General features: G+C 35.7%; 2 protein-coding genes across 2 annotated transcripts in view; one reads left to right on the forward strand and one right to left on the reverse strand.

Moving 5' to 3' along the window:
• LOC120412560 (phospholipase B1, membrane-associated-like) lies at window positions 1-21,092 on the forward strand. The gene is made up of 5 exons (XM_039573063.1): window positions 1-147; window positions 4,487-5,043; window positions 5,110-5,238; window positions 20,248-20,409; window positions 20,467-21,092. The coding sequence occupies exons 2-5, from the start codon at window positions 4,496-4,498 to the stop codon at window positions 20,942-20,944; spliced, it is 1,317 nt and encodes a 438-aa protein (XP_039428997.1). The 5' UTR covers window positions 1-147; window positions 4,487-4,495; the 3' UTR covers window positions 20,945-21,092.
• LOC120412561 (uncharacterized) overlaps window positions 20,974-25,981 on the reverse strand; it is a 10,757-nt gene continuing 5,749 nt past the window's right edge. Inside the window, exon 2 of the mRNA XM_039573064.2 lies at window positions 20,974-22,076. Within this exon, the coding sequence (XP_039428998.1) occupies window positions 21,135-22,076 (942 nt within the window). The 3' untranslated portion in view covers window positions 20,974-21,134. The remainder of the gene's footprint in view (window positions 22,077-25,981) is intronic.

Consider the following 25,981-nt stretch of genomic DNA (forward strand, 5'->3'; position numbering starts at 1 on the left):
TACGGCCGGTCGCGTGCGTGCGTGTTCTGCAAAGCGGGGGGTTGGTTCTACAAAGTGCAATATCGGTCGTCCAAAAGTTCTGGCCTCCGTATTGATGTTCCAGGAGTGACACTCACACGTGGTGCTGCTGCAGCCTAGAGTTAGGAGGTGAGGGTTGTTGAAATTGAAAGCAAACAATCACGAGCCGGTGGAGTGCAATTTTGTAAAGTGTCCCCGCGAGGGATATTGATCTCGTGTCGTGGCGTGCGTGTGTGTGTTCTAGAACATCCGGAGCGCCGGATGGCAGGATTGACTGCAGAGAGCAAACCGCGACTGATTAATCGCAATCCTATCAATTATTTAATTTCCGAGTGATTATCGGCGTTTCCTGGGCATTAATTAAATTAGTGTTGCTGTTTGTCATAGGCAGATTTGTGTGAAGTTAGTGATGGAGTCACGCTATCCGATCGATAAAGTATGCTTAGTCAGGATAGTTTGTGGACTGTATAATGAAACTTATGTGATAAAATGTTCTGCCGGAATACCGACGTTGATGTTGATGACAAGTTAATGATTCAAAATATCAGTGCGTAACCGAAGTCAAAAGTGTGAAGCAATGGTTTTGTGACGTCACTATTGCTATTATCAATCACTAGTGTCTTACTTTTATCTACAAAGCCTTCGCCGCCCTGGGCTGTTTGAGTACGGCACGGCGAGATAACGCCGAATACCCATATTGACACTTAGCATTTTTAAGGACACCCGCCGCGAGATTCGGCGATCTCTGGATTGTGAGTCCAGTGCGCAGTCCGATTGATCCATATGTGCGGGGCATTGGAGAACCTTTGATTAAAAGTGTGCCCTTGCTTTTCCCAGTACATTTATTGGAGACGTATGGTGTTTTGCTTTATGTTCATGCTCTTGTTTATGCCCAACTAATCACCTTTCTTTAGCATTTAGTCAGGATCGGTAGTGTAGTGGTAAGCGTGGATGCCTCTCACTCGAGTTGGCTTGGGTTCAGTCCCAGTCGGCCCTGGTGGCATTTTTGGAGACGAGATTTGTCTGATCACGCCTTCCATCGCACGGAGAAGCAAATGTTGGCCTCGGTATAATCTAGAGGTTAAATCGTTAGCTCAGTCCAGGTCGCCTTTGCTGAATAATAAATGTGTCATTTTTGAACACTTAAAAAATACGTGTTTTTTCTACTACTCTTAGTATGCCATCAAATCGGGCGTCACATTTTACACAAAAGATCCTAGATTACATTTTCAAAACAACCTATCCGTCATGGGTTTCCTATGCAGATAGGACTTATTGAAAATTTAATCTAGCTATGACATGGTATTTCCAAATCATTATTCAGACTGCAAGATGATGATTTTGATATAATGTCAAAAGATTTTTTGTGTAAAATGTGACGCCCGATTTGATGGCATACTAAGAATTTCAAAAGAACGTGTTTTACACAAATAATTTAAAAATTTCTACCATGTTTGTTATTTAACTGTACAAAAAAATGGGAAATTATATGTAATTTTTGAATCTGCAATGTCCTGTCCCATTTTGAGGCCATGTCGAGGAATTTTGAGTGCTCACTTCTAAAATGATAGATTATGATGTTAGGAACAATGTTTTCTTAAACAATCAAAAATAATAAAAGGCTTTCTCGCACCCCCTCTTCGGTTTCTAATCTAATCTAATCTAATCAGACCCTAGCGCAGCCAATCTTTCGAAGGGATCCTAGAGAGTGCCTTAGGTTAGATGACGCCTAGCACTCTTCTTGTCATTTATTAACGTCTGTAGTGCGCCATTGCATTAGAAATGCATTGAAACATCACAAGCGTTAAAGCGGCCAGGCCTACTGCGTAAAGCCGTATCGCAGAGATGACTCGTAATTGGGTTGAGTTTGAGCACTGAGTGTTCGAACAACAACACAATTCTGAATCGACAGGGGAGGAAGAAGCGTGGGGACACACCACCATACGCTCCGAGATTTTGGTTGTATTCGTTGGGAGCACCATGCTAAGAAGGTTTGGTACTCCGGGACCCTCTGGGATGGGACATTGTATTTCCACGAATGCCCTGGATACTATTTGCCGTGGTTATAGCGCCACAACTTGCTCTCTGTAACAGTATTCCTAATTCCAGTCTACGCTCACCAAGTCGTCATGGCGTAGTGGTTAGCATTTTTGCTTACCAATCCAAAGGACGGGGGATCGAACCGCGCTTCGAGCGACTTTGATTTTTCGTTCATATTTATCATTTCAGATTTCTATGTTCTTAACTTTCTCGTTGGGAGCAGATGGGCATCGAACCCAGAACCATTCGCTTATAAAGCGAACACCGTAACCAGTCAGCCACGGCCGCTCCTTCTCGCACCCCCTCTTCGATTTACTGCAAAAAGGCACTTTTTTAACAAATTTTCTAAAACCGATTAGAATCAATACATAATGGCGTCATCCATAAAGTATTTCACGCTAAAATCGGCCAAAATTAACCGCCCCCTCCCCCCTATGCCACACTTTGTTACGTTGTCTCTGACCCCCCCCCTCGAAAAGTACGTCACGCTTTGTCGTGACGAAGATTTGATTTTTCGCAAAAAACAAGTTTTTGCGGTGTTGTGCATTGGAATTTCATAAAAAAAATCAAAATATTTGTAATCCAGCCCAAACATGCTAAATATTATTATCAATGCAGAAAAATGCATTTTAGATTGTTTGAAGTTGAATTAACTTCTATTTTCGTTGATATTTTGAAATTTTTTGAAAATATATTTTTTTGTCCCTTGATTTTTTCGACACATTTTGAAGGGAGGGGATGACATAAACTTTGAAAAATATTTGCAGCGGCCTTATGAAAAACACTGGCTTTAAGCCTTGCATCGTGTTTAATTTATGAGTAAAGTTTATCAAACTTTTTTTTAAATATATTTTTAGACTTAATTTTCAGTATTCGCATTTTTTGAATTTTTTTTTTCAGAAATGCTCATTTAAATTAAAGTAGCCTATTTTTCCCAGCAAAACCAATACACGCTACTTGTAGGAAAATCCACGGCAAACATTTCTCCCTCTGCAAAAATGCATTTTTTACGATCTTCCGGACTTTCTTCAAAATGGATTATTTTAGCATAACTTTTGAAGTACTTTACAAAACGAATCGGTTCAGCCAATGCTGAGATAATTGAGTGAGAATACTTCGGTGCACACATCCACATCCAAACACACACATGGTTCAGTTTTTGTTTCTGAGTCGATAGGTATACGTGAAGGTGGGTCTTGGAGCTCGTACTAAGAAGTTCATTTTTCAAGTGATTTTATAGCCTTTCCTCAGTAAGGTTAGGAAAACAATGGAAAAGTGACAGATTTTGTGTCAAAAAAGTGTAAACTTACATTAGAAAACAATGAATTTCATCAATTTCTAGAGAATATTCATCAGGTTCACATTTTAACACATTTTTCAAGGTAATATTAATCAAAAAAGAGATAATATTCACTTACCAAATTTTCAACATTCCAAAATTCAACTTTTATTTCGCTCCGTTTTTTAATATAGTTGAAAAAACAGCACTGTAGATATGACGAAGGAATTTTATCAGAACTCTGTAAATCCATTTTGAATTAATACTAAATAAATTATAAAAAATTAAATGTTTACCACCAAATGAAAAGCATCTGAATTTGTCTTTGTATTTTTCTTTGAATATTAATTATAAACATTTTTCAGACTATACAAACTTGAAACGATATGTTCATTGAAAAAAACTTTCAACGCAGAAACCATATTAAATGTGTGGTGTTTCCGAACAAATCATAAACAATCATTGAAATATCCTTAGAGTGTTTGAATTTTAGCCTGGTTAGACAATCACTGGTTAAACTCTGAAGCATTTTTTTCACATCTCAAGGGATTAAAAAAAGCTTTCAACAGCCTTTCTACCAAATGCACCGAAACTGCATTCAATTCCGAGTGCATCGTTTCAAAACCAAACGCTCCAAGAAAAATAATACACCTCGAACCACTTTATTCCTTCGTGAGTTCACGTGCCCTCTACGTCGGTACGGCCGGATAATGCCTGGCCCGCAGTTGGCTTCCCAGTCACGTCCGGAGCATTCTCCCAAATTTGCACTAAATAATTCGCGCACCTGAACGCCGTAAACCGTCCGACGACGCCGGCTCACGTGCGCACGTGGCACGCCGCCACCGCGGCCTGAAAAGATTGAATTTAGCATTCGTCCGCGGTCGCTGGGTTAAACCTTGCTGCTGGGGGCTGGATATTGAAAACGTATTTGGGTTGAAGAGAGAAATAAAAAAAAAACTTTGGAACATTTCAATTTGTGCAATTATTTGTGCAATGTTGCAATTTTTGATGTGCTGCAGCGAAGATTCTGGGGATTTTTTTAATTTCTCGATTCTAATTTGGCTATTAATTTTTCTTAAAAATTATGACAATTACATGAAATTGGAAAATAAATAATAAATAAAATGACTTGCTTTCTCTCATTTTCAGATATTCAAAATGGCACATTTTAGCACGAGGCGGCTTCTTTTGTCCCTACTGGCCCTGGAGGTCACGCTACTGCAGACTGGGCTGGCCCAGAACCGAATCAACCGACAGAGAGGTAATATTTTGAAAAATTTAACCCTCACGCACGAGTACGAAAATCACATTGTAACGAGCCAGCTGGACGCTTCGATGCCAATCCGGATGTTCTACCGGGGCTTCCGAGAGGTGTACAACCGGCTGCTGGGACCAACCGGGGACCGCGTTCGGGGGGCCTTTCTGCAGCCTCACGTAATGCCAAATGTCCCATTTCCGTGCGAAACCGAGGGCTATCGAAGCGAGCGCGTTCCGACCAGCGTGCACCAACTCCGGCCCGGGGACATCGATATAATCTCGGCCGTGGGGGATTCGCTGACCAGCGCCACGGCCGCAAACTCCGTGGCCCTGTGGGAGCTGCTAATCGAAAACCGAGGGCTGGCCTGGTGCATTGGTGGACAGGGCACGTGGAGGACGCACCTTACGCTGCCCAACATCCTGAAGGAGTTCAATCCGAAACTGTTTGGGTGAGTTTGGACAGTCCCTAATAAATTACGCTATCTCTTTATCAACACCTTAATAATAACCTGCAGATACTCTTTGTTCGACTCGTACAATGTGCACCACTCGGCGCAGTTCAACGTGGCGGAGAATATTGCCACCACGACCGATATGCCGTACAACGCGGCCAAGCTGGTGGCCCGGATGAAGCTCGATCCCAGGTGGGTACAGTGTCCCACTCTAACTTTTGGGGGGGGAGCGGGCGATTATCGGGCTTCGCCAGGGCCAGTTCAGACCCCCTATCAAAGACTCAATCCACGAGAATGTTGATTTTTGAGTTGCACACGCACACCAATAAAATTCGTGCAGGCCGAAACGCACACTCTCTCATTTTTCATAACGCGCGAACTGTCAAACTTTTTCGTTTGAACTTTTCAGTTGGTCAGGAAAAAATGTGTGCAGGTGTGGTGTTGGTCGGCAGATTAAAGGTAAGTTTTTAACATTGATTATTATTCTCACGTATTCCATCATCACTACCGCCTTCAGGACACGGTCATCGAGGAGGAGCAGGAGTGGATGGCCGCTGGATGGCAGCGGAACGGGGTCAACGTAAACAACCGAAATCGGCACCGGCAACCGGATCGGGCTTCAGCAAGTGGTTCCGTAGTACAAAAAGTCGAGCGGAGCGAAATTTTGCCAGTCCGACGCCTTCGGCAACAGTCGCTTCCCCCAGCAGCAAAACCAACGTTTCCACTCGTCGGGACCCTACGATCCGCATCAACAAGGCCACGTCACGGTTTGGCTATGAGTCCAGCACGGTACTGGCCCAGCAGCACCTACTAACCAAGAACCAGCAACCGGACCGGCCCCGCAAGCGCTGCAGTTCCACACCCAGAGCATCATGCAGAACTTTCGCTGCGCAAAAAGCTTCAAGAACATTGCGAGATGCTGTACGGGCAGGCCGTCAAACCGGCTGCCGCCAATCCGGCCGTCCAGCAGTTTGTCCAGTCCGTCTGTCCCAACATCCAGCGCAGTCTGTCGGTACTACGCGAAACAATTCTCTGCGCCGCCACCGCAGCCGTCAACTCAATGTTCCCCGGCGGATCAACCGTGACCGAGCTGTTCAACTCGCTGCAGCAGATGCTGCATCTCTCGCAACCCCAGTGACGCCACTGGGGCCGGCCGAGGTCGCATCGGCAAGGATTCCGTCAGCTGGAACCTCAACTGACCAGCGTCGATTTGCTTAAGTGCTACGCATTTGTTCCTTTTTTGGTTTTTCCGAGAGAGAATTGACTTCTCGCACGCTTTTTGTTCCTCTTCTAGGCAGGAAAGTAGTTTATATTTTACTATTCAAAGTTCTCAGAAATTTTATCAAATTTCATCTCATTTTGACAAAATTTACCTAATATTACTTATTGTCAACTATAGTTGAACTAAATTTTACAAATTCTTTAAACTAAATTTTACAAATTTCAACTATATGTACCGTCATCAGGGGCGACATTCTGAATTTTTGTATAACCCAATCTCACCCCCAGACCCAATGTCACCCCTGATGACGGTAGCTAATGTTAATTCATTAAACTAATTAAAATCAAATTTAAGCTAATTTTTACTAATGTTTACTTATTTGGACTTATTGAAAACAATTTATTTTTTTATCTATCTATTGCACGCATAAACAAATTTACTAAATTAACCTAAATTTAACTAAATTTAACCAAAATTACATAAGTTTTAATAAATTTAACTAATATAGCTAAATTTAGTATTAATTATATTTAACTATAGTATTAATTATATTTAACTATTTTTAAATTTGACTAAATTTATTCTAATTCAACTAAATTATTTTTTTTTTAAATTTAACTAAATTCAACTAAACTAGCCAGATTTAGCCAATATTATCTAAGTTTCAATAAATTTAACATAATTTACCGTTATTTGACTAAATTCAATTAAATTTAACTAATTTTATTAAATTTAACAAACTTTATTTAATTTAACATAATTTATCTTAATTCAACTTAATTTAACATGATTTAACATAATTTTATTTAACTTAATTTAACTAAATTTAATAAAAACTTAACTCAATTTTTTAAAAAATACTAAATGTACCTTTTACAAAATTTAACTGAATTTGCCTCAATTTAACAAAAAATAGCTGAATTCACCTAAAATGTTTAACTAAATTTAACCAAATTTAACTAAATTTTACAAAACGTTACTAAATTTTACAAAATTTCACTGAATATTACAAAATTTATCTGATTTTTTTTAAATTCAACTGAATTTAACCTAATTTAACTAAGTTTTACCGAAGTCAACCTTATTTAACTAAAATTAACTTAATGAACTTCATTTTACTAAATTTAACTTGATTTAAGTTACTCAATTTAACTTAATTAAACTTATTTTAACTGAATTCAACATAAAATAAATTAATATAACTAAATTTAACATAATTTAACTGTAACAAAAATTAATCAAATGTTAAAAAATTTAACAGAAAATAACTACATTCATCTATTTTTCTCTAAATATAACTAAATTTAACCAAATTTAACATAGTTTACGTAATTTATCTTAGTTTAGCTTACTTTAACAACATTTTATAAAATTTTACTCAACATGACAAAAATTTCCTAAATTCTACTTGATTTAACTAAAGCTAACTACATTTTAATAAAGTTTATTAAATTTTACTAAATTCAGCTTAATAAAACGATTTTTTTTATTAATTTAACAAAATTTAACCTTTATTTAACTATTTTTAATCAAAATTTATTCACTTAATTTTATTTCAATAAATTTACTTGAATTTTAATAAACATAACTAAATTTAATTAAACTTTGATAAATTCAACTAAATAAAACATTTTTTTTATAAATTTATCTAACTTTCACTATTTCTTTTCTTTACTTAACATAATTTGATTAACTTAATTTAATTTATCTTATTTTAAATATGTTTTACTAAATATAAAGAAACTTAAATAAATTTTACTAAATAAAACATTTTTTTCTATATATTTTGTAATAAATCAATCAAATGTAACTAAACATAATTTAATTCAACTAAGTTTATTTTAATAAATTTTACAAAATTTATCTAAATACAACTCAATTGAACAAAAATCAACTAAATTTAACTGAATTTACCTAAATTTAACTTAGTTAATAAATTATCACTAAATTTAACAATAGTTTTCTAAATCAAACAAAATTTAACTAAATTAAGCCCAATTCAACTACCTTTTACATTATTTTTAAACATTTAACTGAATAAAAATAAAATATCTTTGGATCTTCTATAACCTCCTGTTATTCTTAACATAAATTATCTTAACACAATTAAACTTATCTTAATTCAACTTAATATAACTCAATTTAACTAAATTTAACTAAATTTACCATAATTTATCTAAATTTAACTAAATGTAACTGTATTCAACTTTATTTAACTAAATTTAACCAAATTTAATTAAATTCAGCTAACTTAACATAATTTTAACTGAATTTATCTTAATTCGATTTTTGTTTACTCAATTTATCTTAATTTCAATTAATTCAACGTAATTTGACGCAACTCAACTAAATTTGACTTATTTTAAATAAACTTAACCAAATTGAATGAAATTAAACTAAATTTACCTGATTTTACAAAATTTAACTTAATTTTACAAAATTAATCTGCAAATATCTAAACTAAACAAAAAATAAGTAAATTCAACTAAAGTTTACTAAATTTAACTTCATTTCACGAAATTCACATTTTTTTTATATATATTTTTTTAATAAATCAAACAAATGTAACTAAATGTAATGAAATGTAATTAATATAATTTAGTTCAACTAAGTTTATCTTAATTTAACTTAATTTTACAAAATTTATCTAAATATAACTCAATTGAACAAAAATCAACTAAATTTAACCTAATTTACCTAAATTTAACTTATTATTACAAAAATTAACTGTATTTAACTGAGTTAACAAATTGCCACTAAATTTAACAACAGTTTTCTTAATCAAACAAAATTTAATTAAATTAAGCCCAATTCTTTTTAAACATTTAACTGAATTATAAAAAAATATCTCTGGATCTTCTATAAACTCCTGTTTTTTCTTGCTTGCTTTAACTTAATACATATTTTAATTAACTTAGTTTAAATTTAATCTAGCTTAATTGAACCTAATGTAACTAATTTCAATCAAATTGAACTAACTGTAACCAAAATTAACAAAATTTTACAAAATTCTACTAAATTTTACTGAATTTAAATTAATTTAACTAAATTTTTACGAATTGAACTGCATTTGTCTTAAGTGAACTTAATTAAACTTCGTTTAATATAATTTAACTTAATTTAACAAAGTTCAACTTAATTTAACTTAATTTTGCTTAATTTAGCTAAATTTAACTTAAGTTAACTTAATTTAACTAAATTTTACTTTATTATACATAACAAATTTCATTTTAACTCAATTCATCTTTAAAATTAATATAACTGAATTTAACACAATTTAACTAACTGTAATAAAAATTTACTTAATTTTACAAAATTTAACTTAATTTAACAGGAAATATCCAAATTCAGCTTATAGTTTTCTAAATATAACTAAATTTAATCTAATTTAACTTAATTTATTTATAATTAACCTGATTTTACTTAAAACTTTATTAAGTTAAAATACACTAAATTAAACTTGGTTTAACTTAATTTTACTGCACTTAATTTCATATAAACTTACCGTAATTGATTTTTTTTAAACTCTTTATTATAGAGTTTTTCAGCCGGAGGCTGGTTCAACTCTTTCCGTAATTTAGCTTAGTTTAGCTTAATTTATCTTAATTTATCTAAATTCTAAAAAAATAACTAAATTTAACTCAATATAACAAAAAAAAATACTAAATTCAACTACAACTACAAATTTTCTAAATTATACTAAAATTTCCAAAATTTTGATAAATTTTGCTAAATTTAACTAGATAAAACTATTTTTTTAATATATTTAATTAAATTCAACCAAGTTTTTTAACTTAGCTTAACGCATATACTTAATTACCTAAATTTAATTTAATTTAGCTAAGATAAACAAAATTCTACTTAACTGAATTTAACTCAATTTAACAAAAAAAAACTAAATTCAACTGAAGTTTACAAAATTTGATGAAATTAAACTAATGTATCAGTTTTTCCTTAATTTTACAAAATTTAACTAAATTTTACAAAATTAATCTGAAATTATCTAAACTTTACTATATTTAACCAAGTTTAAAAAAGAATAACCAAATTTAACTAAATTTAGCTCAATTTAATATAAATTATCTTAATTCAAATAAACTTATCTAAATTCAACTTTATTTAACTCAATTTAACTAAACTTCAATTATTTAAAACAACTAAATTCAACTTAATTTAAACAAATTTATTTAAATTTAACTAACTTAACTTAATATTAACTGAATTTATATTAATTCGACGATAGTTTACTTAGTTTAACTAAAATTCAACTGAATTAGCCCAATGTTATAAAAAATAATATTATTCAACTAAACTTAACTAAATTTTACTTATTTTAAATAAATTTAACCAAATTTAATAATATTAAACAAAATTTACCTAGTATTAACTTAATTTTACAAAATTTAACTGAATTTTACAAAATTAATCTGAAAATATCTAAACTTAACAAAAAGTATGTAAATTCAACTAAATTTTACTTAATTTCACGAAATTTAACAAAAAATAACTGAATTCAACTAAGCTTTGCTGTATTTAACCAAGTTTTAACAAAATTAACCAAATTTAACGAAATTTGACTAAATTTACCTAAATTTAACTTAATTTAGCCAAATTTAGCTCAATTTAACATAAACTATCTTAATTCAAATCAACTTATCTAAATTCAACTTAATGTAACTCAATTAAACTAAATTTAACTAAACTTCAATTATTTGATACAACTAAATTTAACTTAATTTATCTAAATTCAACTAAATATAATTGTATTCAACTTTATTTAACTAAATTGACCCAAATTTAATCAAATTCAACTAACTTAACTTTAATTTAATTTGACTTAGTTGAAATAAATTTAACTTGATTTAAATAAAATTTAACTGAATTAAACCCAATTTAATACAATATAGCTTTATTCAACTAAATTTGACTTATTTTAAATAAACTTAACCAAATTTAATCGAATTAAACTAAATTTACTTAGTATTTACCTGATTTTACAAAATTTAACTGAATTTTTTAAAATTAATCTGAGAATATCTAAACATACCAATAAATAAGTCAGTTCAACTAAAGATTACTAAATTTTACTTCATTTCATCAAATTTAGCAAAAAATAACTAAATTCAAATAAACTTTACTATATTTAACCAAGTTTAACCAAAATTAACCAAATTTAACTAAATTTGACTAAATTTACCTAAATTTAACTTAATTTAACTAAATTTAGCTCAATTTAACATAAATTATCTTAATTCAATTAAACTTATCTAAATTCAACTAAATTTAATTCAATTTAACTAAATTTAACTCGATTTAACTCAATTTAACTCAATTTAACTAAAATTAACTCAATTTAACTAAACTTAACTAAACTTCAATTATTTGATACAACTATGTTTAACTAAATTTAACTTAATTTATCTAAATTTAACTAAATGAAACTGTATTCAACTTAATTTTACTAAATTTAACCAAATTTAATTCAATTTAACTAACTTAACTTAATTTTAACTGAATTTATCTTAATCCGACATTAGTTGACTCAATTTAACTTAATTTCAATTAATTCAACGTAATTTAACTTAGTTGAATTAAATTTAACTTGATTTAACTAAAATTTAACTGAATTAAATTCGATTTAATAAAAAAAAACTTTATTCAACTAAACTCAACTAAATTTGACTTATTTTAAATAAACTCAACCAAATTTAACCAAATGAAACTAAACATAACTTAATTGAACCAAATTTAACTAAATTTAACTGATTTCAACTTAGTTTATCTTAATTTTATCAAATTTATTTATACCTCATTTTGTAAACTTATTTTAGCAAAATTAACCATTAGAACCAATAAGACCTATTCAAAGTCATGTAATCCTACTAACCCAACTTATATTTATCTGAGCTAGTTATAATTAGGTTAAGTTTGTATTGTTGATGTAAGATTTAATTGAATAAAATTTTTAATCTGTTTTGTTTTTTGTCACCCTAATTATATTGATCACCCTAACCGCCCTAAACTGAAACCGGAAATAATAAAGAAGAAGAAGAACCCCCAAAATGCGCCCCGTTCCGCCACCCCTTTTTTTGCCCGTCATCGTGGTCAAAACGGGCCTAAAATCGTGCCTCAGACGGGCGTAATGCATCGGCCAAAATGCGTAACGCCCGCCTAAATGTTGCATTCTGGCACGAAATGGGCCACAACGAGGGGAAAAAGCGTGCTGAAAATCGGGCCCGCTTTCAGGCAAAACGTCCCCGCTTTTTGGCCGTTTTTCGCCCATTTTTCTATGTGGGGTGTGGTTTGATGCGTAGAGTGCTGCATAGTTTTCGGGGTAAAGAAAAGGTAACGTTTGGTTCCAACAGTGAAGGAAAAAAAAATGTTTAATCCTATACTGAAACTTTAAACGTTTTTCTCCAATAACAAAATAGTTTTGAGTCAAATACAATGAATGAAGACAGCTTGTTCTAGTGACCAAAGAGGAAAAAAAAGTTTTTGGAAAAGGAAGGATGGTTTAGCATTTTTGTATTCAATATTATTTGATGGTAAACCTAAGAACTTGCTAAAGATTCATATTTCGAGCACAGACAAACAGATGGAAATCTCTTTCAAAATCCATCAATCAACAAACTGACTGTCAATTTGAATAACCAAAACTCACCACGGTGATCAATTTGGATTCTGGCACGCACACTATCACAAATGTTGCAAAGTTTGCACGTTCCCAACTAGGTGGCTCTTGTGAGAAGTGGTTAATGATTTTTTGATAAATTCGTAACAGGTCACACACAGACACATTTGTTTAGTTTGTTTTTTAATCTGAGATGATAACATGTATGGTTCTAACTTTCCAGGAATATTTTTGAGATTTTTTTATCTATTCTAGAAAGTTGTCTCGCAATCTTCACCTTTTATGGCCAATTTTGTCAAGAGAGCAATACCATGTCAAATAGGGAATCGGTTGTACCCGACCCTCTCCGATTTCAATAAAACTTTGTAGACATGTTATCCAACGCTTATATAAGCCATTTTTGTGTATATGGAGCCAGTTACACTCGATAATGACATTTGAGAAGGGCGTAAGTGCTTTCAATATTTGTGTATTTCGTAATTTAAATATTGCTGTATCTCGAAGCATCTCGTATCAAAAAGTGGTCAAAGACAAACTTGTAGGAAATTTGACGAGCTTTCCGAAAAAAAATACACTAAAACAAAAAAACACTCCACTTTTGTGAGATTTTTAAATTTTTAAGTTTAAAAGTCAAATTTGAAGGAGAGCCCAGGATTTTTTTTCATTCAATTTTTATGTGAAAATAGCCCAAGATGTCACAAAAAGACTCACGAAAAGTGCAGGATGGAGCATTTCACCTAAAAAACAACTTTTCTAAAGGCACCGTTGCTCTTAAATTTCACATTTTTTCGGAAAATCAATTTTCCACTTAATTTTGCGATCTGGACCACTGTGCAGTGAGGAGGACAAATAAATATGGTTTTATGGACGGTGGTATATAGTCACCTCAACATTTTAGAAGAAATGTTATTAATTTTAAAATATTATATAAAATTTAGTAAAAAAAAAACGAAGTTGCTATAGTTTTCGGCCACTATTGCTAGTAGGGTACGTTATCCATTAGTGGACCCCTTTCCTAAAGTGGACCCTCTGAAGGGGTTTTGATGAAAAAATCAATAAAATCACAATTTCAAGCGTGTTTTTGTCTGCAAATCTCTTATTTGGCATGTTCAGCATCATTTAAAACCATTTTGACTAACATTGATTTGTTCTTTTTGCCAAAATAAGTGTTTTGAGTTCGACATCTGAAATCAGCCATGGTCACTACCATTTTCACAACAAAACAGCATTTCTATTTTATGATTAAATTGACTATCCAATCATTTTTTTACTGGTTATTTAACTTCAGTAAGTCGAAATAATAAACTATACTAAAATAAAGCGAAGAACTGCTCATTTTCTAGCAAAAATTAGGGGGGGTCCAATATAGGACAACAAAAATCCTAATTTTTCCAAAAGTGGACCCCTGTTAATTTAACCTTCGTAATTGAGAAAACTGTGTATTTAAGCAAAATTTTCTCTTAAACATACAATAAATGCTTGTTATAATCACCTAAATGCATATTTTTTTCAATTATGGGTATAAATATAGCTGTTTTCATGTTAAAAGTATCAAAAATACTGAAGCCGTAAAAAAACATAGTAATTGTACTTAATTGAAGCATCATAATTTAAGTTTGAAATGATATTTTATAATTATTAATAAATAACAAAACATTTTTTGAAAATTAACAAGCGTAGTTTTATCAGCAACTGTAAACAAATCTATTGTTTTGTTTCAGTCAACTATTTACGTAATTAATATGGAAAATTTTGCATCAAAATTTTTTTTGTGTCTGACACAGCTCAAGGGGGCTTTTTGCCCACCATAATAAAAAAATGAAATGAAAATTAATGTTTCAGTAGTTTTTGAAACGTTTTCTCTGATCTTTTTCGAAAATAAATGTGTTTAACCCGTATATGCCTGGGTGTAATTGGAATCACTAAAATGGCCATAACTCAGCGAAAACTCAATCAATTTGCATACTTCTTTATTAGTTGGACTCGTTAGAATGTCTTTTTCCGAAAATGACCCGCAAAACACGGAAATGTTCCGGTGGCTGGAGATATTCCGGTGGGTCACTGGGTCAAACAGGGTCAAAAATGGCCATTTTTGGGTCCCGCACTATTTTGTTAACAGAAATCTTGCAAAAAAAAAAACACATTTTTTCATGTTACGATCTTTGTTCTACCAACAGACAATACTGACCATGTATTTTGCACCACCGGGGATGTTCCGGATTGAGCGGGCAGGTTCCCTACCCCGGGGGAACCGGTCAAGGGACGGTCAGAAATAAAACTATTTCTATCATGGCAATATGGGTGTCAAAGTTAATCATTTTCAAAATCAAACTCATCTTTGATCCCCAAAACCACTTTTGGACCGATCTGGCCACTTTGGGACCGATTCCCGGTTCTCCGGTGAAACCCGGAATATGGCAATTTACGGGATTATTTCTGAATAATTTTTGACAGGGCAATATGGATGTCAAAGTTCATCATTTTCAAAATCAAGCTCATCCATGATCATCAAAATCACTTTTGGACCGATCTGGCCACTTTGGGACCGGTTCCCGGTACTCCGGTGGAACCCGGAATATGGCAATTTACGGGATTATTTCTGAATAATTTTTGACAGGGCAATATGGATGTCAAAGTTCATTATTCCCAAAATCAAGCTCATCCATGGTCATCAAAACTACTTTTGGACCGATCTGGCCACTTTGGGACCGGTTCCCGGTAAAAGTGGTTTTGGGGACCATATATGAGCTCGATTTTGAAAATGATGAACTTTGACATCCATATTGCCCTGTCAAAAATTATTCCGAAATAATCCAATAATTTGCCTTATTCCGGGTTTTACCGGAGTGCCGGGAACCGATCCCAAAGTGACCAGATCGGTCCAAAAGTGGTTTTGATGATCATGGATGAGCTTGATTTTGAAAATGATGAACTTTGACATCCATATTGCCCTGTCAAAAATTATTCAGAAATAATCCCATAAGTTGCCTTATTCCGGGTGTCACCGGAGCACCGGGAACCAGTCCCAAAGTGGCCAGATCGGTCCAAAAGTGGTTTTGATGATCATGGATGAGCTTGATTTTGAAAATGATGAACTTTGACATCCATATTGCCCTGTCAAAACATTATTCAGAAATAATCCCATAATTTGCCTTATTCCGGGTTTCACCGGAGTACCGGGGACCGGTCCCGAAGTGGCCAGATCGGTCCAAAAGTGGTTTTGGGGATCAAAGATGAGTTTGATTTTGAAAATGATGATCTTCGACACCCATACTGCCATGATAGAAATAGTTTTATTTCTGACCGTCCCTTGACCGGTTCCCCCGGGGTAGGGAACCTGCCCACTCAATCCGGAACATGGTGCAAAATCAATGGTTAGTTTTGTCTGTTGGTAGAACAAAGATCGTAATACGAAAAAATGTGTTTTTTCCAAGATTTCTATTTAAAAAATAGTGCGGGTCCCAAAAATGGCCATTTTTGACCCTGTTTGACCCAGTGACCCACCGGAATATCTCCAGCCACCAGAACATTTCTGGGTTCTGCGGGTCATTTTCGGAAAAAGACATTCTAACGAGTCCAACTAATAAAGAAGTATGCAAATTGATTGAGTTTTCGCTGAGTTATGGCCATTTTAGTGATTCCAATTTCACCCAGGCCTATACGGGTTAAATGTCTGTTAGGTTTTTTTGTTGTTTGAAGCCATTTTTGTTAACAAAACAGAATTGTTTATGATGAAAAATCTATCTTTTATTAATTATATCATTAGACCTCCGCCATGCATCAAAACACCAAATATCGGTTAAATTTAGTATAAAAATAACAGTTTTCCTACAGTTCCCACAATCGGAGTATGGACCCGGGTCCACATATTTTTCAAATGGCTATTTTTCTGCTCAAAAAATAAATAACTGATGAATCAAAAAGTCAAAATTGTTCAAAAGACTTCAGATTTTATTGTTTTGTACAAAGGGTTATGAAAAAGTGCTTAAAATATTGAAAATTTGTGAAAAATGCGCGTCGGCTCTTCTCGGGGGTCCACTAATGGTTAAAATACCCTACCAACCACTAGTGTCTTCCTTTTATCTACCAAGACTTCGCCGCCCTGGGCTCCTCACTAATGCTAATGCTAATGTCGAATACCCATATTGACACTTAGAATTTGTGTCGCCCACTGCGGGTTCGAACCAGCGACTCTGGATTTTCCACACGGGTGGGACGATAAAATTTTATAAAACTGTAGAAATCTCGTCTATTTTGCCTTCCTCACTGAGGTAAGGCTATAATCCTGCTCTAAAAATGAACTTAGCAAAAAAACGTCGTAGACCCACCTTCATGTATACATATCGACTCAGAATCGAAAACTGAACAAATGTCTGTGTGTATGTGTGTGTGTATGTGTGTGTGTATGTGTGTGTGTATGTGTGTGTGTATGTATGTATGTGACCAACAAACTAGCTCATGTTTCTCGGCACTGGCTGAACCGATTTGACCCGAACCTGTTGCATTCGACTTGGTTTAGGGTCCCATAGATCGAGTTTTATACAGATTGAAGTTTCGATAAGTAGTTCAAAAGTTATGTATAAAAATGTATTTTCACATATATCCGGATCTCACTTAAATGTATGTAAACTATGTCCGGGTCCATCATCCAACCCATCGTTGGTTGGGTTATCAAAAGACCTTTCCAACGAGTCCAAAACATTGAAGATCTGGCAACCCTGTCTCGAGATATCCCCACTTAAGTGATATTGATGTACTTTTTGGAAGCCGGATCTCACTTAAATGTATGTAAACTATGTCCGGATCCACCATCCGACCCATCGTTGGTTAGGTAATCAAAAAACCTTTCCAACAAGTCCAAAACATTGAAGATCTGGCAACCCTGTCTCGAGATATGTCCACTTAAATGATATTTGTTTACTTTTTGGATGCCGGATCTCACTTAAATGTATGTAAACTACGTCCGGATCCACCATCCAACCCATCGTTGATTAGGTTATCAGAAGATCTTTCCAATGAGCTTAAAACATTGAAGATCTGGCAACCCTGTCTCGAGATATGCACACTTAAGTGATATTGATGTACTTTTTGGAAGCCGGATCTCACTTAAATGTATGTAAACTATGTCCAGGTCCATCATCCAACCCATCGTTGGTTGGGTTATCAAAAGACCTTTCCAACGAGTCCAAAACATTGAAGATCTGGCAACCCTGTCTCGAGATATCCCCACTTAAGTGATATTGATGTACTTTTTGGAAGCCGGATCTCACTTAAATGTATGTAAACTATGTCCAGGTCCATCATCTGACCCATCGTTGGTTGGATTATCAAAAGACCTTTCCAAAGAGCCTAAAACATTGAAGATCTGGCAACCCTGTCTCGAGATATGCACACATAAGTGATATTGATGTACTTTTTGGATGCCGGATCTCACTTAAATGTATGTAAACTATGTCCGGATCCACCATCCAACCCATCGTTATTTAGGTTATCAAAAGACCTTTCCCATGAGTCCAAAACATTTAAGATCTGGCAACCCTGTCTCGAGATATGTCCACTTAAATGATATTTGTTTACTTTTTGGATGCCGGATCTCACTTAAATGTATGTAAACTACGTCCGGATCCACCATCCAACCCATCGTTGATTAGGTTATCAGAAGATCTTTCCAATGAGCTTAAAACATTGAAGATCTGGCAACCCTGTCTCGAGATATGCACACTTAAGTGATATTGATGTACTTTTTGGAAGCCGGATCTCACTTAAATGTATGTAAACTATGTCCAGGTCTATCATCCAACCCATCGTTGGTTGGGTTATCAAAAGACCTTTCCAACGAGTCCAAAACATTGAAGATCTGGCAACCCTGTCTCGAGATATCCCCACTTAAGTGATATTGATGTACTTTTTGGAAGCCGGATCTCACTTAAATGTATGTAAACTATGTCCAGGTCCATCATCTGACCCATCGTTGGTTGGATTATCAAAAGACCTTTCCAAAGAGCCTAAAACATTGAAGATCTGGCAACCCTGTCTCGAGATATGCACACATAAGTGATATTGATGTACTTTTTGATGCCGGATCTCACTTAAATGTATGTAAACTATGTCCGGATCCACCATCCAACCCATCGTTATTTAGGTTATCAAAAGACCTTTCCCATGAGTCCAAAACATTTAAGATCTGGCAACCCTGTCTCGAGATATGTCCACTTAAATGATATTGGTGTACTTTTTGGAAGCCGGATCTCTCTTAAATGTATGTAAACTATGTCCGGATCCACTATCCGACCCATCGTTGGTTAGGTTAACAAAAGACCTTTCCAACGAGTCCAAAACATTGAAGATCTGGCAACCCTGTCTCGAGATATGTCCACTTAAATGATATTTGTTTACTTTTTGGATGCCGGATCTCACTTAAATGTATGTAAACTACGTCCGGATCCACCATCCAACCCATCGTTGATTAGGTTATCAGAAGATCTTTCCAATGAGCTTAAAACATTGAAGATCTGGCAACCCTGTCTCGAGATATACACACTTAAGTGATATTGATGTACTTTTTGGAAGCCGGATCTCACTTAAATGTATGTAAACTATGTCCAGGTCTATCATCCAACCCATCGTTGGTTGGGTTATCAAAAGACCTTTCCAACGAGTCCAAAACATTGAAGATCTGGCAACCCTGTCTCGAGATATCCCCACTTAAGTGATATTGATGTACTTTTTGGATGCCGGATCTCACTTAAATGTATGTAAACTATGTCCAGGTCCATCATCTGACCCATCGTTGGTTGGATTATCAAAAGACCTTTCCAAAGAGCCTAAAACATTGAAGATCTGGCAACCCTGTCTCGAGATATGCACACATAAGTGATATTGATGTACTTTTTGGATGCCGGATCTCACTTAAATGTATGTAAACTATGTCCGGATCCACCATCCAACCCATCGTTATTTAGGTTATCAAAAGACCTTTCCCATGAGTCCAAAACATTTAAGATCTGGCAACCCTGTCTCGAGATATGTCCACTTAAGTGATATTGATGTACTTTTTGGATGCCGGATCTCACTTAAATGTATGTAAACTATGTTCGGATCCACCATCCAACCCATCGTTGGTTGGGTTATCAAAAGACCTTTCCAACGAGTCTAAAACATTAATGATCTGGCAACCCTGTCTCGAGATATGGCCACTTAAGTGATATTTATGTACTTTTTTATTCCGGATCTTAAAAATAGATGAAATTTTTGTACAATTCCATCATATCAGCCATTGTTGGTAATAAGTGAGGAAGGTTCCAACCACATAGGTGGATTAAGTTAGTTTTTCTTTTATCATTCGCAGAGTACAATGGAACAAACACTGGAAGCTGCTAACATTCATGATTGGCGGTAACGATTTCTGCTCGGACGTTTGTTACCAAACAAACGCTACCGAATGGATCAACCAAGCACAGGAGAAGTCTCTGATCAAAACCTTAAAGTACCTGAGGCACAATATGCCACGGTGAGTTCTGAACCATAATCTTAGCCAACTAAGTTTTTAAAGCTCATCTAATTCCAGAACAATCGTCAACCTCGTCCCCTCACCCCTCATCAACCTGTCGTTCTCGATGGACAAAGCGCCCCAGCTTCCCTTTTCCTGCTACCTGTCCCGCCCGATCGAATGTTCCTGCCTGTTCGGGCCGAAATACTCCAACCGGCGGAACCTGTTCCGCCAACTGGAACGCAACTTTGTCAAGATCATGGAACGCGTCAGCTACATGCCCGAGTTCCACAGCGAAGACTTCACCGTGGTGTATCAACCGTTTTTCAAGGACGCCAGTGTGTTTTACCGGAGGGACGGCAAGTCCGACATGTCGGTCATGTCGATCGACTGCGTTCATCTGAGTCAGAAAGGACACGCCGTGTCGGCGAACGGGCTGTGGAACAACATGCTGGAACCGACGGGGGGCAAGACGCTTGGTTTTAGGGGGTTGTTTGAGCAGTTCAAGTGTCCGACTCCGCAGAATCCTTACATTAGGACGTATTATAATAGTTGAGGGTTTTGGGGAGAAATTAAACAGTTGGGCATTTTTTGTAATTTTTAATAACAACGTTTTTTTATGTTTTATTTTTTAACAATTGTTGATGAGCGTTTGATGAAGGATTTCGGAGAGGCGCATGAATAAATTATTTACACAAATCGTATGGAATGACTTAGAATCGCGTGTGATTCGATGACGGCCTTTTTCAGTGGTGGTGGTGGGGTGGTCCGTACACTGGTCGTGGGGCGGAGTAGACCGGGGCCGGAGCGTGGTAGACTGGTGCTGGGGGCCGGAAGGAGCCGACCGAGTGGATGGATGGAGCGGGAGCTCCGTAAACTGGGGAAGGAGCACGATGGCTGGAGAAAGAGGGGACTCCGTACGACGAGGACGGGACGGAGAAGGAAGCGTGCGAGGAGTGCGAGTGAGACAGCGAAGGAGCCGAGAAGGAGTGAGACGAGATGGACGGTGCGGAGTACGAGTGAGAAGGAGCAGAGTAGGAGTGAGATGGAGCGGAGTACGAATGAGACGGAGCAGAGTAAGAGTGAGAAGGTGAGAAAGAGGAAATAGAAGGAGCAGAGTAAGACTGAGAAGGAGCAGAGTACGAGTGAGAAGGCGTGAACGATGAGAGGGAAGGAGCGGAGTACGAGTGGGACGGAGCGGAGTATGAGTGAGATGAAGAAGAGTACGAAGGAGCACTCTGGGCTTTGTAGTACTGGGCGACCTGGGTTCCCTGGCGCACGTGGCCGAGCTCGATTCCAACCACGCGAGATGAATGTCCTCCGAACGAGGGCACACCGTAGACTGGAGAGGGAGCCGGCGGTCCGTACGAGTGGGAAGGAGGTCCGTACGAGGACGATGGAACACCGTACGAGGTCGACGGTACCGAAATTCCATGCGAAGATGAGTGACCTCCGAACGATCCGGAGCCGGAGTTTTCGTGCTCCAGCAGGACTTCTTTCACCTTGTGCAGCAGCTGCGGGTCCACGTGGAGTCCCTCGGACGATTGGTGACCAGGGCTGACGGAGATGTAGCCGCCGTTGTCACCGTGTCCACCTCCGTGTCCGCTGTGTCCACCGGAGGGGTATGAGTAGCCGCCGCCAACTGGGGGCTCGGCGATGGCAGCTCCCGCTGCCAGGATGACGAAGACCTGGAAGGTAAAAAGTATAATTTTAGTCGATTTAAGTTGAAGTTTATCCAACCCTTCGTAATCCCAATTCACCCCAGTTAAGTCAAAGTTATCAACAAATTGTTGTTAATTGTAAGTATGAAACAACAGCAGACAAAAGATTCAATCTCTGTGGTATCTTAATCCAGTACGACAACTTTATTGCAAGACTGGTTACATAAATAAACTTGCCTGCCACAATCGCATTGTTTCATCATCCCGATACCATCACAATAAAAAGCTAATCGATTGGTCATCTCGACTCATTACGGCATAATTGTTACCGTTAAATTGTTGATTTATCGCAGAAATTAAAACGAAAGGTCCCCTTTCACAAAGTAACACAAGTGATCAGCGGAGAAGCAAAGAAAAACTTGTTTCCACATTGCACAACACCTCTCTCTCTCGCGCTGTCCCAATACAATCTTTTCAAGAAACTCCACCCGCAATGTCCGCTCCAAAGTCCTCCGAAAGGTAGACCTCGGCTGGGAATCGACCGCACACTCCTTACAAGAGCATTTCAGCCTGGGATAACACTTGCGCTTAATCCAAACAAAACTCAATTTCAACGGTCATCGTCGGCGCCGAACTTGGCGCGGTTGCATAACTTCGCGGCGATCGCTATCGCGGCCAGGGGCTTGGCTTTCTTTCACTCGGAACTTATTATTTTTTCTCAATCACGGAGATGGTCCTCTTGCGAGGAATGTGGCCAAAAATGCCCGGCGGTGTAAATGTTTCCCATTAGGGGCATCGTGATCTACACGCAAAACGCACGCCGATTGAAAGCTCTTCAATGAGGTCCTCCCGCCGAGCTTGTTCATCAACATTCGCGTCAAAGAAGGCTGAGCGATTAGGCTCAGTGAGCTTTGGAGAACTCTCATGGATCATAGTAAGCAGCGAGGAAACAGACAGCAGACGGTTTTTTTTCTCACACACGTGGGTAGTCGACTTGACATGGCATGCTGTGCGATGCTTTCAGCCTTTTAGAGTTTAGCCGATAACCGTGACACATGCGCTTTTGAGCTTTCAAAGCAGACGGGTCTACCTAAAGGTGACTTGGCACATCGCTACTTTTTTTTCTCTTTTGTGGATTATTTAGGGGAACAGCATCTAATTCCAGCGTGCCTCTAATGTTGGCAGGTCAGAACTTTGACATTCAAATAAAGCTAATTTAAAGCGTTTTCAACTGAAATCGAGTGATAAATAGCTCAATAAGAAGTGAGCAAGCAAGTTTCTATCAAAAGTTTTGCAAAATTAGTTGTTTAAATAGTGAAAATCAGCAAATTGGATGGAATTAGGAGCCAGTGCTTGACCTGCCAAACATACGAGAATTTCCCCTATATTGGAAATATGTCTTTGCATGACATGTTCAAAATGTGTTGAAGTGTTCTACAAAGTTGTTTCCAATCTCATCGTTCAGATTCTCAATAATGTTCCTAAAACTAAACTTCTCAAAATCCTTTCATCTTGAATCTTCAAGTGACATACACAATCACATGGATATTACTTTTATTAAAACAAAATGCAACTGTGACCAGTGGCCACAACGGCACCGACTTGAAACTCGTGCGAATAAGTTTAGAGGCAGCTTGTATGCGAGCAAAGGTTTTTGGAGTAATGCTTCACGTGTTAGCGGAATGGCGTGTGTATGATATAAAACGCAGTAGGCCGCTTCCTGAGTATCTTTCCTCTTCAGCTCTTGTTGCAGTTTAGTGACTTCCTTCTGGTACAAACTTGAGAGTTTGTTGCATTTATCACAACATGCTTCGTGTCTCGCATTTAAGGTGAGAGGCGGGAAAGGTGATACACGGGGTATGAGCTCTCATGTGAGACATTGTTGCGATTTTTTATTTATTTAAGATTTAAAGAGTCATCGTCCGAGCGAAACTTGATATACACAGAAAAAAAATGATGGAAATGGTGACACATTTTGCGTCAAAAAATTGTGTAATATTTTTTAGGAATTGGTGAATTTTCATCAGTTTCTGATGAATTTTAATCTGGTTACATTTTCTCACATTTTTTGAATATTATTACTAAAAAAAGAGGTAATATTCAACCAATCATATTTTCAACATTCATAAATTCAATATTTTTTTTGCTGTGTTAGGCAAAGCTCAGCTCCTGTTGAAATTGTTATTCTATTATCTTCCCCTTGACTGCTAATAATGCATTTTTTCCATTAAATTATAAAATTTTACATAAATGGTTATCTCATAAGATTTTTAATCACAGTCCGTACTCGATTAAAGGCCAAACTCGTTTATCCGAAGGCCTTTGAAAAAAATTATTCCGGATATTCGAATCACGATTTTTTTTCGTTGTCTTATTTTTGGTTGTCGAGATTAACCCCTAAACTACTCTTAAGTGATTTAGAATATTCATTCAATCATTCAAATTTGACTAAAATAGGGTCCCATATCACGAATTTGATGTTAAAAGTTAGAAAATGAAGAATTACAAAAAAATATTTTTGTTCACGATTCGATTATTCGAGGTCCCATACAAACTATCGGATAGTCGAGTCTGGACTGTACCCAAAACACCCTGGTTATCCGAAGATTCAATGATCCGAACGTTAAAGTAAAGACATCGGATAGTTGAATCAAGTGAAAAATGTTTCTTGTTTTATTTTTAAAGTCGAATTTTAATTCAGCGATACCAAAAAAATGGTAATTAGATTGTCCTAAGATTCAACAATCCGAAGTTAAATTTTGGCGAGGATTTCGGATAATTGAGTACGGACTGTATTATCGAGAAGGCAAATGTTGTAACAAAAAATCCTCTTTCTCGAATGCCAAATTTCTTATTTTTATCATGATTTGAAGTAACGACAGACGTTGAGTTTTGCTCAGGCTTTTTAAATCACAATATATTAGTTTTATCTATTATCTATTTTAAAATATTCCAACCCAAGCAGACGGAAACAACTTGGGAATAACATTCTTTGTTATGTGAAAATACTAGGCCAATAACATTTTATGTTATTTATAACAGGATTTGTTATTCGTCGTTATGATTTTTTTGTTATTGGATTTTTATTGTAATAACAGACTTATAACATTTTACGTTATTCTTCGAACAAATCTTTGTTATTATTTTTGGTTATTTTAACAACTAATACGATCATCCCAATAACAGTTGGAGTTATGTCTCCATAACAACAAATGTTATTCCCAAGTTGTTTTGGCTTTCAACCAATATTAGACCAATAACAAATTTTGTTGAGATAACATAAACTGTTATTAAAGTCTTATGCAAAAATTGATTTTTCATGAAGATTCCATAACATTTTCTGTTATTTTAACAGTATTTGTTATTGATATGGCATGAATTTAGTTATTACCGTCTGATCGGGAAATCAAAACAAAGGAGGGTTTTCATTACAGTATAGACTTAACTATCTGAAGCCAAGATTATCTGATTTTTTGATTATACGAAGGCATTTGAAAGAATTTCGAATAATTGCATGATGAATGAATTTATTTTTAGTAACTCCAAATTGATCAAATTCGAGTGGTTTATTTTCGGAAACAATACCAAAATAATATTCTTAATATTTTCTGGATAATATATTCCGATATCATTTGGAGCATTTTTGGGGTCAAGATTCCTTGCACATTGAATCACATTGCACAATCTTATGAAACAGTAATTCCATGTCAAACTATGGGTTTAAAAACGACATCAAATTGTAGTGTTTTGACTTGCCATCAGCGGGGTGTTTAAGCCTAAAATAGTGATATTATTGTTCACAGCGATAAAGCTTATTTTTCTGAGTACAATGACCCTTTGTACGACCGCAAAGGATTAAAAAAGGATTTTTAAATCAATTTTAAAAACTTAACTTCGCGGCCCTCCTTGACAGAAAAGGTCCTACTTGACAG

The sequence above is a fragment of the Culex pipiens genome, chromosome 2, assembly GCF_016801865.2.
Source record: "Culex pipiens pallens isolate TS chromosome 2, TS_CPP_V2, whole genome shotgun sequence".
Classification (NCBI taxonomy): Eukaryota; Metazoa; Arthropoda; class Insecta; order Diptera; family Culicidae; genus Culex; species Culex pipiens.